Source organism: Tenebrio molitor, chromosome 6 (genome assembly GCF_963966145.1).
Source record: "Tenebrio molitor chromosome 6, icTenMoli1.1, whole genome shotgun sequence".
NCBI lineage: Eukaryota > Metazoa > Arthropoda > Insecta > Coleoptera > Tenebrionidae > Tenebrio > Tenebrio molitor.
This window is the reverse complement of record NC_091051.1, coordinates 11,322,632-11,339,893: the sequence shown is the minus strand read 5'-3', so window position 1 is coordinate 11,339,893 and position 17,262 is coordinate 11,322,632. Positions and strand designations below refer to the sequence as shown.

At 33.2% G+C, this 17,262-nt stretch overlaps 1 protein-coding gene across 3 annotated transcripts in view; it reads left to right on the top strand.

Moving 5' to 3' along the window:
* Positions 1-10,610, top strand: part of LOC138132946 (ATP-binding cassette sub-family G member 1) — a 74,365-nt gene extending 63,755 nt beyond the window's left edge. For 2 of the 3 annotated variants that reach the window (XM_069050689.1, XM_069050687.1), the window contains 10 exons: positions 6,337-6,454; positions 7,129-7,321; positions 7,653-7,798; positions 7,894-8,132; positions 8,184-8,282; positions 8,483-8,628; positions 8,679-8,847; positions 8,899-8,999; positions 9,057-9,209; positions 9,269-10,610. In XM_069050689.1, the coding sequence (XP_068906790.1) occupies positions 6,337-6,454; positions 7,129-7,321; positions 7,653-7,798; positions 7,894-8,132; positions 8,184-8,282; positions 8,483-8,628; positions 8,679-8,847; positions 8,899-8,999; positions 9,057-9,209; positions 9,269-9,613 (1,709 nt within the window). In that variant the 3' untranslated portion in view covers positions 9,614-10,610. Of the gene's footprint in view, positions 1-1,225; positions 1,362-6,336; positions 6,455-7,128; positions 7,322-7,652; positions 7,799-7,893; positions 8,133-8,183; positions 8,283-8,482; positions 8,629-8,678; positions 8,848-8,898; positions 9,000-9,056; positions 9,210-9,268 lie in introns of those variants that run through there. The other variant, XM_069050688.1, reaches the window with a different exon arrangement.
* Positions 10,611-17,262: the final 6,652 nt, after the last annotated feature.

Here is a 17,262-nt window from a genome sequence, read left to right as displayed (position 1 = left end):
AACCAGTCTAAAACGGTGTTGGGCTTTTGCATAGTTTATTGCAGCAACAGGTGGTCAGACGTCCTATCTTCTAGTGCACGAGTCCAAGACCCATTCTCATTACAACACTGCTGACATAACAAGTTTTTTTTAAATAAAATTCAGTTGTATAACAATCTAAAATGCATTTTTCGACAAGCTTTTATTTAAACTTTTAATTTACGTTCGTTATAAATGAAGTCAGTAATTATACATTGGTATGGCACCAACAGTATACAGGTTTCGCTAAATTACTGCTTATTTGCCTAATGATTGAAAGATACCGACAATGTTTTGCAAAATTCCCGGTGCCATTCTCTTCACTTAACAAATTTAATTTAATCTAGAGGCTGTTCGCACTAAACGTTGTGTAGTGCTTACAACGGCCTTAATTGTACGTAAAATTGGTCATTGTGAAATACTGTGAGCACATTCACACTTCACAACTACGTAAAATGTACTGATAATGATTGTTTCCTTGAAAAATTGTTGATGTATTCAGTGGGCGATAATAGAATAAAAGTATTTTGGGCGCCAAATGAGACGTGACTTGTGAAATTTGATTATTGTCGATGTTTATTCTGTAGACGTGGAATAAAAGCGAACAATGTGCAGAATTGAACCTAGTGAACAGGAAATGAGAACGTTACGGTCACTTCCGTTTTCATTGTGAATGTCGTAGCTTGATTATTTGACCCAAAATGCTCTTGGTTTAGCGCAAGTTAAGATTTTTGTACCATGGAAAGTGCATTTATTTTGCCATTTTTGATTCTTTAAAAAAAGTGGGGTAATTGTTCACTTTAACTACTTCTGGAATTTTCGCGTTTTTTCTGGATTGACAGCCTCAGGGCGTCCTCCTAGATCGTGTCCCACCATTCAAACCTTGTGCAAATGCCCTTTTTTTCTCTCTTGTTGTGTTTCAAGGTCGCGTCAAGGTCGCGCCAAGTCTTAGTATAACTAAAGGGTAAGGAAAATTTTCATTTGCACAAGGTTTGACTGATGGGAAACGATGTAGGAGGACGTCCTGAGGCTGTCTAGCCAGAAAAAACGCGAAAATTCCAGAAGTAGTTAAAATGAACAATTACCAAAAGTGGGACGCGGCATCGAAGCCGAAATTATTTATCATTGCTATAATCACATCAATGATAGTAACGATAATTCCTTAGAAAACACATTTTTTTATATTATCATTTAGTTTGTCGAAGTGTGTCCATACCATATTTACAAACAATAGTGAAATCAAGTAATGAAGCTATGAAGTACTGAAGTCACAACAAAATGCGGGAGGTCACCTGTCCAAACACTGTCCGCACCTCACACTGCTTAACTTCACTGGTCGAATGGTGATATTTTTGTTATTTATTTATTTCCGTTTATTGTTCATGCCATTATTTCAACGGAAATAAATATTTACAATTACAATTGACACAACTGAGCATATTTGACTTTTTTGAAATCTTAACCAATTTTGAAAACATTTCGTAATTTTCAAATCTTTCGTCTGGTAGATAGACTTATCACTAGGTCAATACATATATCGGGTCTTCATTTAAATTTATCCTCTCAAAGTTGGCATTGAAGAGTCGATTGTGAATGCACCATCTCACTTTTTGTGTTGTTTGTGTTTTTACTCTGCAAACGAGAGAGTGGTGCGTTCACAACCGACTGTTCAACTTTGAAAATAAATTTAAATGAACAGCCTATATCTTAACGGTTTAATTCGATATCTCTCATGAATAAATATTCTTCACAACTTCACTCGGTATTTTCCTTAATAAACGCTTTCAGCTGTCAAATGTTTGCAGTTTATTAAGTCGACACTTGTTGACAGAAGTTGATTTGAGAATGTTCGCATAATTAAGATAAGTAACTTTTATTGTTAGGTACTCATACTCGACAAATTGTTATTACTTATTATTCATGCAACAACGTTCAAGCTTGATGATTAATGAATTAATGATGTTTCTCAGAATTTGCACGGAGGTTTTTATGTAATATTCATTTTACAGTTTGTAATAGTCAGGTAGGAAGTAATAAATGCCCAATACTCAGTTTCATAATTTTAAAGACTACTTTTTGAAAACGTCAAGTTTCATCACCCGAATGACCTTAACGAAAATATCTATTAGAACATGATGAAACGCCTTTTACTAGTATGATAGGTAACCTAGAATTATTAGACTGTTCCATAAATTTCATCTGAATGAAATTTTTTTATTGTTCAGACTAGCACCTGTGCGGACTGTTGGAACTAAAAAATTAGCACGATTTCCACATCCTTTCGCCCGTACAGACCATTATATAAGAAATTAAGAATAATTGATGTGTACTCCGGTGAATTTATTTTATAGTTATTTAAATATAAAGACGCTGGTATCACTTTCATTTATCTGAATCATAAGCTTAATTAAATTAACTTTCTCGAAAACAATAGTCACATTCCCACCATATCTATATTTTTTCCTGGTTGAACGCCACCACAAAAATAATTCTAGTGACGAAACAAACGTATTGCTTTCTTTGAAATGCGCATAAAAAATGTTTTGATAAACTTTCGGTCGCTTGAAATTATCATCTGCGGGTCATCTGTTGTGGTTGTATCCCCATATCATGTTACATTGTGATTAATTTCTATCTTTTTTCCTGCTATCGTGGGGTTCATATTGAGCCGATTGTTGATAGTCGGGATTTTGATAGTTCAATCGTTCAAAAACTATCCGTAGTACCGATTGTAAAATTGTTTTTGTTTAAAAAATGTTAAAAACGAAATTATGGTTTATTAGAAAAACGAATATCAACAAAAACTAAATCAACAACGCAGGCATCGTTTTTATGGATTTTTAATTAAATTTAAAAAAAAAACTGAAATAATTATTGTCAATGAGGAAACCAAGAGCGAAAAATAGCCAACATGTTTTTTGAATTTAATTGAATAAAAACTAAATTAATTGTAAAATTGTGGTTTATTACAAAAATTGAAGTGAACAAAAACTAACATTAATAATATAATAATGAACAAATAAAATAATTATATGTTTGATTGGGCAGATTATTTTTAAGGCTAAATCCATGAAAACTGACACTTCATACACTGTAAATTACGTCACTAAAGCGATAATCATAAAGGTGCGTTTGTAAAGAATATATGTAATGTGTAATAAAGAAGAATATTAATTAATGTCTTCTTTCGTCGATTGTACAATAAAGTAGTATTTTTCGGTTTGAAGATCTGGACGAAAACGTCATCTTTTCGTCCTAGGCCGAAAAATATTTTTCGTCCGCTATGAATAAGGTTCAACAATCGACAACAGTTAAGTTGTCAAGAACACCCTGGCAACACTCAGGAAGGAAGTTTTTAACAGCCCATATTTTTTCAAAATTATTATGGATCAAATGTCACTTTGACAACGGAATGAAGATGTTTACGTGTATTTTTATTGCAATCGACTAAAAAATAATGCATGATACAATGACGAAAACACTATTTCGGACTCATTGCTGTATATTTCGTAAAGATCCCAGAAAAAAACAGTTAATTCTAAATTAGCTCGGTTCTGATGAAATACAAAGAAAGAAGTTGTTTTACTTTATTTGATTTGCCGAAGTTGGTTTAAAAATCCGATTAAAAGATTAAAAAAAACAGTATCTCTTTGGGATTTTTGCCTTTGTGGTGTATCATTAGTAAATACAATTCTACAGTTAAAAATAAATTTTATTTTTGATTATTAATATTTTTTATTTATCCTTGTCAAGTAAATTTGTTTGTGTTGAAAAGTGGATGAATTGTTTATCCGGCGCAATAATTTTGATTGGTTTTTGCGGTAATTACTTGAAAACAATGAGATTTTCCTTCAAAGTCGTTTAGCTTCCAGGTAGTATTTTTTGTGGTTAGCGGATGTCTAGAATTGCAAGGTTGCTGTATGCGCACGTTCAACGTCCGCTTTTCCATCATCTGTGGTGCTTCCAATACAATAATGGTCTTACAGAAAAATTGAGTTAAGACTAGGTTGACACTGACCTAGTTTTCCCAGCACACTGTTAAATAATCAATTCAAATTGCCCAAGTGATGGTACAAAATGTAAACAAAGTTTTTGAAATTCCTTATGTCAGAAATATTGACATTTAGTAAGTAAGGTTTTTGTGTCAGGTAAACCTGTGAAACTATTCTCGCATTGACCAAATTCCACCAGATTGTTTGTAGAGACTACATGTAATGAAGTGCAAATTAGAAACGCAAATTTAGCTTCTACATTATCGTAATGACTTTTTTTTAATCTTAATTAATAAGTTAAGTTAATACGGTCAGTCAAATTGGGACGAACTTAAGTACACAAGGTCATAAAATTAATGTTCATTCTTTATCAGCAAAGCGTGATGATGACTGATGAGTGTGAATCAGAACCATGAGCGATCAGTCGATGACAATGAATCAACGAGAATCTTCGTAAGACAAATATGTATAATAATTATCATCAAAGAAAATTGACTTGTCTGTTCAATTCAACCCATGTCGTCCATTTAGATATAATTTTTAATTTCCTGTTAAAATTGGAAATAATAGAATTGATAAGAGTGATAAGGTGCACGTGGCTATAGTCAGTGGAGTATCCATAGGAGTTTGCGAGGTTCGCAGAACTGCAGGGGCCCCTCTTTGCAAAAAGAAGGTCAAATCGATTTAATAGTTGTCTTAATACACAGTATCAAAAGATGGTCACTATTAAATGGTCACAATAAATTTAAATAGCTGATCGGTGATGCGTTCACAATCGACTTTTCAACGCCAACTTTGAGGATACATTTAAATGAACACATAATATACCGTAAGAGCAAAAAAAAAGCCATCAAGGATAGCTGTGACAAATATGACACAGTCCATAATGCGCTTGTGCACTGTAAGTTGCAGGGAAAAAATGCAATAATACCTATAATTGAATTTCTTAATCAAAAACACGGCACTTTCTTTTACAAAGCTATCCTTGATGGGATTTTTTTTTGTTCTTACGGTATAAATTTGGCAAATTTGATTTGGGAAAAATGTATCTAATTGGAACAACCGTTGGGTGATTTAGAGATTTTGAAAAAAAAAAAGAAAAATAAGGCACAAATTGTTTTTTGACGAAAGAAAGAATCATCATTCATCACATTATTTCAGATGAAGAAGTAAAAATTGATTGTTCAATTTCCTAACAACCGCTACAAAAAAAGAAGGCATTGTGTGGTCGTTTTTCGTAATTACTGACTATTTGCTTTTTAATTACTGAACGTAGTTTTTCCAAAATAAAATCTACTCAAGGAATACCATAAATTAAGAAAGGTTATTTACCCTTCAATCCAACTGAAAACTCAACAGGAAGAAATCTAAGTCCTGTCTGAAATAGTGACTAATTTTGTTAATGCTGAAACGAGAAATAGTATATTTCAAACCAAGGTAAGAAAGTGCTTTCTTGCAGACCGCAGGCAAAGATTATAAACCGAGCCGTAGGCGAGGTTTGTAAGTGCCTAAGGTCTGCAAGGGCACTTTCTTAACAAGGTTTGAATACTATTTTTTTCCCTACCGGCACAACTTCGTTGAAAAAAGTCAAAAAAAGATGGTTATATTCCTGATTAAAACGAAAATTTTGAGAATTGAATAGTAGGCTGGGTTATTTGTTTAATTAACTTGTCATCGCATTTGAAGATTTGATGTTTGTTCGAAAATTTTATATAAACAGGGTAAAGTAATCTACCTACCTAGCTTATCTGTTTATTTTCCAGATTATATGATTGATTTACCAACTTGCTTTATTGAATTGGCTTTCATTTATCAATAACTTATTTCACTTTTGACACTTTTGAAATTTGTATTTTGGTACAGTTTTATTAACTTTCTTACCTTAGCGAGAAAGTTGAAATTTCTGACCTCAAATGAGGTATCCACAGCCTACATTTTTAACCGGTAGGGGAAATTTTTTTTTCTAATTTTGGATTTTTTTTTATGTGACTGTGGATAATGTTATTTTATTTTATTCTCTTCTGCCATTATTTTATTACGTAAAAACTCCATTTTAAGTAAGTTCAGATTATTAAATGAATAATATTGGGAAGTGTGTTGTTGCAATTCAGGAAATACATAGGTACTCGTATGTATAAGTTTGGTGTGAAAATAAGCAAAAAATTAATAAACCTCTAAACACAGTTTAGGGTCAGCGGAAAACCTTTCGAACCCAAACCCTTGTCCCTTGTTACGCCACTGGCTACATGATATTTAGCCTTGAACGCCACACGCATTATTTATAATTTTCATGACAAATGATAAATACTATGCATTGTTATGACAGAAACGAAACGGATCCTCCATGGAGTTTCCGGCCAGTTCAGATCTGGAGAAATTTCGGTCATTATGGGACCATCGGGAGCTGGCAAAACTACTCTCCTCAATATCCTGGCTGGCTTCACGTAAGTATATCAAGTCTACATTTTTAAATAGAGAAAGTGATCAAATTAAGTTCAATGCACCATCATCTGTGACCTCGTATGTAGTCATTATGTTGCAAAAATTCCGGCAAAATTGATACTCTTGGAAGTTTCTTAATCGCCTAATAACTCTAATAGAATAATTGAATTGAAGAGAAGCCAGCAGGAACAGCAAGTAAACAATAATAAAGGAAACACGTTGTTCAAATATCGAAATTATTTAGCACTAATTTAAGTGGTTTATTGGTCGTCGAAAAGTCAAAGTCGAGTATTTTAACATATTTACACAAAGTTGTCAAGGCCATTTTTTGCATCTTCCAAAATGTATGAATCAAGATCAGATCACTTTCAATTTTTGTGAACGCGCTCTTGTTTCAATTTGAACAACTTTCTATTCTTCTATTGTCTGTGTTAATTCATAAACTAAATCAGCTCTGTTTGTACTTTCCAAGCATTGCACAGTTCAATCTTTGCGTTTCTACACGTTGACTCAACATAGATTATATTTGCTTGGTCAAGATTATTCATAGGATCGTTAATACCGTGACATAATCATTTAAGTCCTTTGACCTCATCTCTTCCCGAGACTCGTTTTATTAGTGTCTTTTTTTTCTACAACTTTCACCGAAATTATTTTCACGACGATTGATTTTTAGGACCCGAGGCAGCAGCGGCACTGTCAAACTTAACGAGACGGTCCGAGACCAGAGTCCCAGATTTCGTAAACTGTCAGCTTACATCCCGCAAGATGAAGAGCTGCGGATGGCGCTTACGGTGAAAGAAGCCATGACCTTCGCCGCCAATCTCAAATTGGGTTACACGGTCTCCAGTGAATATAAAAGCCAGCAGGTAGGAAAACATCAGGTTGTACAAATCTGGATTATTTTCAAAAAGCTCGATCGTTTCTGCAAGTTTCGTGACCTTGCTTTTATCAAGATTTGAATCAACTGATTCAAAAGCATTTGCGTTCTGAAGAATTGGTTGTTTGTCATGTTTGTTCTGTAGTATGCAACACTACAGGGTCATTGAAATCGCGTCTAAAATTTCACGTTGCACAGCTTTCTAATTCTAATTTTTATCTTGGTTCATCTAAATTGGGTTTCAAAATTGCTGCGAAAGTACAAAAAGTTGCGAGACACGATTTCTAAAGTGCACTCATCTGGAACAACAATCTTTGCAGGTACTGGAGCTTTTGGAAATGTTGGGTTTGGACGGCAGCCACCACACTCTAACCTCACGTCTATCGGGAGGTCAAAGGAAAAGGTTGGCCGTAGCACTGGAATTACTTAGTAACCCACCTATTTTATTTTTGGACGAGCCTACGACGTAAGTTGTTATCTTTGCATAATTATAGATAATATGATGTACCTATAGCAAGAACAATTATCACATGCCTATACTATAATTACCACTTTTTGCAGAGGACTTGACAGTTCCTCGTGCTCGCAGTGTATATACTTACTAAAGCGTTTGGCCCAAGAGGGGAGGACGATTATTTGCACCATCCACCAACCCTCAGCCCTCCTCTTTGAGATGTTCGACAAACTGTACGCTCTCTCTGACGGTCGCTGCATTTACGACGGCAGCACCAAGGACTTAGTACCTCACCTTTCGAGTCTAGGCCTGACTTGTCCTCCTTACCACAACCCCGCCGACTTTCGTAAGATTTAACATTCAAAACCTGGTTTGCAATCTGACGTCTCAATTGCAGTGATGGAAGTTGCAATTGGGGAATACGGAACCGACATGAACGTTCTAGCCGAAGCGGCGAAAGTAAAACAGTTCGACGCGCTCGGCGAAAGTACCAAAGGTTAGTGTCATGAGTCGGTATCGCGACTAAAACTTTCTCGACGGGTAGGTTTGTGGAAAAATTCGTTTTAACGAACTTCGAACAGTTCAGGGATGTCTCCATGAGATAGTAAAATTTTGTGGGTTTATGGTCACGGACGGTTAAAACGCAGCTACTACAAGTTCGCCGACTCCGCTGTTTAACTTTATTTTGTTCAACAGAGAAAGAGTCAATGTCTTGCAAGTTATTCGAGGAGAAAGAAACGGAAGAGAAGGCTGCATATGAGAAATCTCCGTTGCCGGCAGCCGTGGTCATGCAGTTTTTATTATTGTACAAACGAAATTTGTTGACGACCAAACGGGGTTACGTAAGTTTCCCAAATCTGTGGTGATAAATTTTAATTTTGTTATGCTTCAGCTTTATTTTATCAATCGATTGTTGGCACATGTGGCCATTGGACTCATCTTCGGATATCTTTACAAGGACGTAGGATTCGGCGCTAACACCATATTGGCAAATTATGTTTATCTTTACGGTTCACTGCTCTTAATAGTTTACACAGGAAAAATGTCTGTTACTATATCATGTAATTCCCCGAACTAAGTCGAACTCCAAAAACTGATCAATCTTATTCTAGTCCCTTTGGAAATGAAGATTTTGACCAGAGAACATTTTAACAGATGGTATAAGTTGACTCCTTATTTGTTGTCTGTGATATTAATAGAGATTCCATTTCAAGTAAGTTACTTAAGATTTTTTTTCCAAAATCGAATTACATAATATTATGTTTTTCAGGTAATCTGTACTTGGACCTACATAGCGATTAGTTACTGGCTAACTGCTCAACCTGTTGATTTCCGTTTATACCTGTTCATACTCTTTTGTACACTTTCCACTTTATGTGCGCAGTCGTGGGGGTACTTCATCGGAGCCACCACCCCTATCAAGGTACAAACAATCAAACGCACCCCCAACTTTGTATTCTAATGTTATGATGTTTGCTGCAGGTAGCAGTATTTTTGGGACCAGTGATCGCCTGCTTGTTTTCCGTTTTTGGTTTTTGTATTCGATTTTTTGACACACCGATTTTTTTCCGATGGCTGTTCCACATCAGCTACTACAGGGCGGGTTTCCAAGGCATCGTATATTCAATTTACGGTCTTAACAGACAGAATTTATATTGCCCTGAAGACGCCCTGTACTGTCATTATTCAGACCCAACGAACTTCTTGAAAGAAATGGATATTACAGATGTAGATTTGGTGTCTAACATATCTGTGATCGTAGTGATATGGTGCATTATGCATGCCGCTACTTACCTAACTCTGTGGATTAAATTAAACAAGCGTTAATAACCGATAGTCCAATTTTAACAACAGTTTATTTATTTCAAAACCAAAGACTTATATTTTGTAGAAGTGGAACTCTAATTGTGTTCCTGTCCTGTCTAATGGTAAATTTGTATTAATAAAGCACATGTGTATTATTTTATTTAGTATGACAATTTTAGAACGTGTGTGGTTTCAGTTAATTATGCACAGTTTTGTTTGTAGGTTAAAACTTTAATTTCAACTAGTCACTTTAGATTGTAGATTGGTGGAATATTTGAATGTAACTTGCCAATAGGTTATTTTTTATATACCTACATAATAGATTTCAATGTGATAGATTTTTACATTTTAACCAATAAATGAGTATTTTTAGATAATTTTGCTGCCATAAATTGTAGAGTTACTTCATTTCGACACCCCAATCTCCTGAAATTATTTTTTTCTAAAAAAGGGCTGGGGGGAAAATCTATAATCAGTGTGCTGTGCTACTTTAATCGTGACCGTTCGCAAATATAAACATTCTAAACTATAACTTTCAGAATGATTGTGAAATAAAACATTAATTTCTTCACATTAATGGGACAGGTTAGATTTGGAAATACATTTTTGGAATATAATTTTTATGTAATTAAACGTCCAAAACTAGAGTTTTTTAAACAATTGTTTATGGACGTTGAAATGTGGTCGAGTTAGTATTTATTATTTATGCATAATGTGAACTGATTTATAAAGAAATTAAAACAGAAAAATATTTGGCCTGGAGGATCTTAAACGTTGCATAATTACTTGAAGTGCAACCTTTCGCTCTCATCGATGTCAAGTTATTATTTGTTGGCTTCTATTACTCGGTACAATTAAGAATTTCTTTTTAAGGAAATTTTCAAATTTAAATTGCAAACATTTTGATCACAGAGAGAGTTGAACACTACCGGATTAAAAATCGTTTTGCTGTGAATGATTTTGTTATAACTTTTTAGTTTATGTGTAATTAATATCAATAAAGAAAACATGAAAATAACAGTGCTTCTTTTATTTTCGGGAAATAGTAAAACAAATAAGTGGATGAATAAAAACATAGGTATTTGATGTCAGTTCATTTGTCTAAGATAAATGTTGAGAGATCAAAGTATAAGAAACTTTCTACGACTTGAGTTCTTAAGTTGGTATTTTGTTAATAAATAAAAAAAAATAGTTATTTTTGTATTAAGTGCGCAAAGTGATTGTTTTTTGTTGGGGCATGAGAATGAGTTTTTGGTCGAGACCGTCAGGTCGAGACTTCAAACTCATTCGAATGCGCCAACAAAACAATCATCTTGCGCACGAAATACAAACACTATTTTTTCTACAACAGCATTTTAAAATTTTTGAATTTTTTAATTTTTGTAAAATTTTCCTTGGATGCTAAAATATTCGTCAAAAAGTTTCCTTGGGTGCTAAAATATAACTATTTTAGCATCCAAGGAAACTTTTTGACAAATATTTTTTCACTATCAAAAATGACATACTTTGCGACTTGATAACGATGCATAAATGTCACGTTTTTTTGACAGTTGTAGAAAAAAAAACAATAAGTTGAGACAAAATGGTTTGAAGTAACAAACAAATGTGTTTTGCAAAGGAGTTAAAAAAAAAGTTGTTTTGCATAAGATAGTGTCACGTCGCCATAAAAAATTCTAAGTGTTGATAAATAGATAAATACTGAATGTCAATGTTCTCCGCAGTAAGGTAAATGTGCCTTTTTAAATATTATTTGCTCTTAATATAATTTTTTAATGTCTCATTAAAATAAATTTACAAATGGGTTTAAGTATAAACGTAAATATTATTTTTGTAATTCTAATGAGCTACTGTAAAATTACATAAATTTTGTGGTTGGATCACGGTGTTTAAAATATTTTATTTGTAAATATTTATTTAATTTATAATTAGCTGTAGACAACCAATGTAACAACACAATGGTACAGTTGGTTGCAGAAAAAAGCGGAAAATGAAAATTTTCTTAATGTAAATTTGGCTTTGTGTCAATTATGTGTCAATAATTGTCTACTTAACAATCTGTTAAATAATTTGTCATTGAATGTGACCATAATTCTAACGTAATGATGAACAAATAAGACTGACAGTCGCATAAGTCAAAATTTACAAATTTGCATCGTTTAATTACGACTTTATTACAAGTAAGTTAACTTTGACATATGACATATTATACCGGATGATTTTAAATGATTGTGACATTTTTTCTTAAATTGGGAACATTTTTCATAAATTACTTAGCTATTTTGGCAAACTTGATACCTTAATCAACACATTGGCGTACGTACGTCATTTTGACATTTTATGTATTAATAAATTGTGTCAAATAGGCGAGGACGCCTATGTTTATGTCAACTATCACATTAAAAAGCAGAATAACCAACAATAATATTACCAACCTATGAAAAAAAGTCACATTCATTTAAAATCACCCAGTATTATAGACACTGACCAATATATTGACAATTCAATAGTCTGATTTACATAGATTAAATTTTATTCGTCTATCGACCGTCATCATTAGATTGTCGTTTCAATTGTGCCAACTTGTATTTTCATCAATTACTATAAAGTCCTCGTCGAAAAATAGTCAATTTTGACTTAAATTGTAAATCATTTTACAATAGGAGAGAAAATCGTCTTAGAACTACCATAAATAATTCCATTATACCCTCTAATTTTGTTGTCGCTTTGTTGTGCAGTGCCGACTCAAGGAAGGACAAACATCAGGTAAATTAACAACTCCTACTTATTTACGGAATTATTTATGGTAGTTATAAGACAATTTTCTCTCCTATTGTAAAATGATTTACAATTTAAGTCAAAATTGACTATTTTTAGACGAACTTTACAACGTATTTCACAAGTGATAATAATGAGCTCGACGGAATTGAAAATGCAACCCACACTACATTTCCGAATAAAGCTGGTTACTGAAATTAAAATATAGAAATTACGCCAAAACGGCTAGAAATATGTTAATAATAAAAAATGTTAATAAAAGTGGCCTTAAAATTAAATTTTACATTTATATCTAGTGTCAGAAATGGTAGTTGCCATTTAAAAAAATGAAATTTTCGTCATTTTGTTTATCAACTTTGAAAAATTGCAGTAGGCGTATGAAACACAAAATCTTTAGGAATTCAATAAAAAAAAATCAATTATTTATTTCCAATAGTTCAGAAGTTATAATTTTTTTAATGAAGTCCTGCAACCCCGCTTTTTTGTGAAAAAGATGACATTGGTCAAAAACGATGACAGATAAGTGTTGACAAATAGTATATTATGATACGAGTCTTATAAGAAGCATTTTATCGCACGCACGGTTTTAGAGCACGACGAGCGTAGCGAGGAGTGCCCTAAAGGAGATTTTATTTTTCACTATACGTGTTTAAAAAAAAAAAATTGGCATCTTTGCAATTTTGAATTGATGAGGGCGTTATGAATTCATTACGCCCGCTTATATTTATTATGCCCTGTATTATTCCCCGGTTGTTATGGACATGTTTACGTATTTCGTATCCTAGGAGTTATCATGTAATTATACTAAAGTGAAAAATAAAATATTTTCTTTCATTATCTTCGTTTCATTTTTTAATTAATTCATTGAATTGTTACTCACATGAAAGAATGATCAGTTTATAACAGTGATAACTTACCAATTTATTATCATTGACATCGACTCATCATTACCACTAATATTATATAAAGCTGCTAATAAAATCGATAACTCCTGATATAATTATAGCTACACAAGCTTATGACAAAATTTGGCTATCAAAAAATTCTAGATATGTAGTTGTGTAACACCTACTACACACAGATATTTCATTTAATCCACAGTTAAAAAATGTATAATCCCAAATAATAGATACATATCTACATTTTCGTTTGGTGCTTGTTACAACTTCTTGTCAAAAAAAAAGTTTGTCATAATATAAAAACCTTAGAGGAATATCGATCCGAAAAAAATGTGATAGAGGTTGATTATTAAATAAATATTTAGTTCGTATTTGTAAACATTTTTCCGAAGTTTGATTTAGGGGACAAGTTCAGAAAAGACATAAATGCTATTTACAGTCACTCAATAATCACTGTCAGACCAACCCACCTCAAATGTCACTCGAGTTAAGAATTATAGTTCAGTTCCGTACTATCAGGTTATCTGAGCTTTCGATCAATGGAAGCAAACCTAAAAAAAACCACTGACACCTCACGCAAATCATACAAAAATAATTACTTCCATGCGACTCCGTTCTCTATCTATTTATATATTTTTTCGTATAACGTGTCACCACTCTTATTATCTTTTTTCTAGCATTTAATAATTTCAGATTTTTGTTTATTCTAAACCCATTTATGAGACTACAGCATGTTCATATTTTTCTTTTTCTTAGACCGGTATTGGTAGAACTCGTTAGTGATCTAGACGTGACTTGGGTTTCCTCAAACTGCGATGGAGAACTAATTTCTTTCCACCCTTGAGTCAAAATAACTAAAAATATATTGAGTAGCTAGTCAATAATCTAGACGCGCGCTAAATGTTTTTTTTATCTCGTCATTGACATTGCGTTACTCATTAATCATTATCTATCTAAAACATACTGAGTCATTAGTAGATTTAACTACTCGAAAGTTGATTTTAATCCAAGAACAAAAATTGAGTAAATTTGAATTTATTTATATGACTGTACCAGTTGGATACACGACTTAAGTAGACTATGAAGTAAATACTTAGGTATTATTGTTTTCTCTGGCCACAGTTCCAACCAACTTGGTTGCAATAACAGCCCTTATTATTTCTACCAATTTTAAATATAAAAGTTGCATTGTTAAATATAGAGGGCCGGAGGTAGAAGATTACGCCCGCGGCCGAAGTTTGAGGTATGAGGCCAAGGGTGTAATCTTCCTCCGGCCCGAGGCATATACAACGTTTTACGCACAACTGTAGAACACCGACAAAATTTAATTAAAAATGGTTAAAAATGACGAAAAAACACGACGGTGGCGGTGATTTAAATGAACCGTTCGTTGCGGGCTTTTTGCTTTAGTTTACAGCCCGCCGGGCCTGTAAAGTTACTTTACCGCCCGCCAGATGTAAAATTGAAGTTTCGTTCATGGTAACCAAGATGTAGACCAACTTTTCTAATGCAGTTGTGCGTAAATGTATTTTACGAGAAAATCGCATTCATGAATCTACTATCCAATGAGAAAGCTACGTTTATTTTTATAACCATGGATACATAAAATATTTCCAGGAAGAATTTTGACAACTCCTCCTACCGTACTTTAATGTAAACAATTAGTTATGCATCATGTGTAAAAAGCACTACTTTTTTTTTACGGAGGGTAAGTTTACACACATAAGTGTAACGAGAAAAGTGTTTTATACACAAGTTGCATACATAATTTTTTGCAACAAATCAATATCTGTAAAATAAAATTATTTTGAAAAAATTATTCATAAAATTTCAAAATATGTATCAAGTTGCACTAGTTTCCTACTGTCCTTGCGTAACTTAGGTAGCCAGCTAAAGGTCAAAAGCTATCACCACGTTGAAGTGTGTACACATTTACAATTACATATTTCCATTAAATGAATGAATAGAGTACCTACTGAAAGTGATAATGAAGCACAGAAGATATTTTACCAGAAATTCATTTCGTTATTTACCATTGTTCACTGAAAGGTTATTTTGGGCTGCTGCGCCCTAGGGCGTGAAATTTTTTAGTGGCCCTCTAATGTCATTTGGATGTTTAACGTCAATTAAATTCATTCTTTAATTTGGAGTAGAAGGATTGGTTCAAACAACAGTTCCCTGCCAAGGTTTTAAATTTTTCAAGCTGTAAGCCATCATTGATTAATAACTACTACCAAAGATCAAAGAGTCAATTTCTTATAAGTTTACTATTTTTCATAAAAGTATACTAATAGAATTTTTTTAGTAACGGATTTAACCTTTTTGGGAGTCCGCCACTTAGAAATTTATTGTATACCCTCTTATACTGGGTGCTATGGACGTCCACGTAATAAATTTAATCAATAGAACTCTTTAAAATAAACATTTTTTACGCATTGACCCCTAATTTGACACTTCGCTCATGGGATAATCATCAATTGAAACGAAAGAGTGAGGGAAAATGTTTTTGTGCGATAAACGAAAGAACGATCGCTGTTCTAATACTAATACTAACAGTTTTTACTGGTTTTCATTCAAGTAATTTTTTTTTGTGCTTCGTTATCAATGAATGTGTAAACACATAAGCGGATATGAATGTTAGGATTCAAATTAGATTAACTCTGTTTTGAAGATTTTTTTTTTAATTTTAACGATTGTTGGTTCAAAGTAACATTATTTGCTGCTTTTGTTATATCCTTCGTCATACTTCTCATCCATTTTAAGCTATTTATCACAATTTTCCGCCATCTCGCTTTTGCTTTTTTTTTACGAAAAACTTTTGTTTGTTTATTAAGCTTATGGCAACGTAGATTTGTTCTGTCAGTAGTATTTCAATTTCAGCTGAAATATTTTGAGTTTATGTTTATATGAAGTTAATTTCTTAAAAAAAAAAACTTATCAATCACAACACCCAAGTCTTAATTAGAGTCAAAAAACGCCTTTTTACGCTTTCGATATGAAAACATAATCTCAAACTTTATGAAATTTATTTGAGTGATGTAATGATATACTTTACCGCACTAGTGTCAAAAGTTTTGTATTTCTTACAATAATAATTGATAGTGGATAAAACGATGGACTAAAGTTGTATCACAACTTCATATTACAATACTCATACCGTAAATAGCTGTTATTTCACTTGTGCCGAATGATATTGACTAAAAAACAACCACTTTTTTAATGGTGGTGTAAAAAATATATTAGCTACTTAGGTACGACTGATACGGAAATAATTTGTTTTGAGATCTGTATAATCATCTCAATTTTACGCTCACTTACCATTTTCAACACAATTAAGAATCGAGCAGAAACGATCAAGGTTATATAATTATGCAATAATTACTCTGCAGCTTCCGCAATTGATTAGTTTCAAAATAATAAACCCGGTGGTTACATTACATTAATCGCGTCTATGACTGTATTTGTTTTTCCTTTTGTTGTCTAACTGTAAAAAGCACAAATAATGAGTTTCGATACTTCCTCTGTTTTATTTTGACTCACTGTCCGTAAAATCAGTTAATTCGTCACTTTTCTGCATTTATTGTGCGACCAAGCCGAGTCGACTCTTTCATTCGCCAACTGTTCTCACGAACAAATTTATGAAGTTGACTTCTTGGCCCTATCGACCTTGTTGCGGCAAGTTCATCGAGTGAGTGATTTGATTAAGACCTGTCAATTACCTGGGAATTTGTCGAAAACTTAATTTCGAAGCGGTCTCGTTGCCAAAAGCGAATTTATCAGAATTCGATTGCGCCAACAAAGATAAAAGGGTTTCCATCACGGGCGATTAGAAAATTTATAACACTACACGATAAAGTATTGATCATTGTAGACTCGCACGGCTCTTTCTGAAGCTAATTGCGACGATGAATGATTAAGTGAATGTTATCATTCGTGGCTGATAAGACAATAGGTTGTTTTTCGGAGTCGGCGTGAGATAGTAAACGGCATAACGAC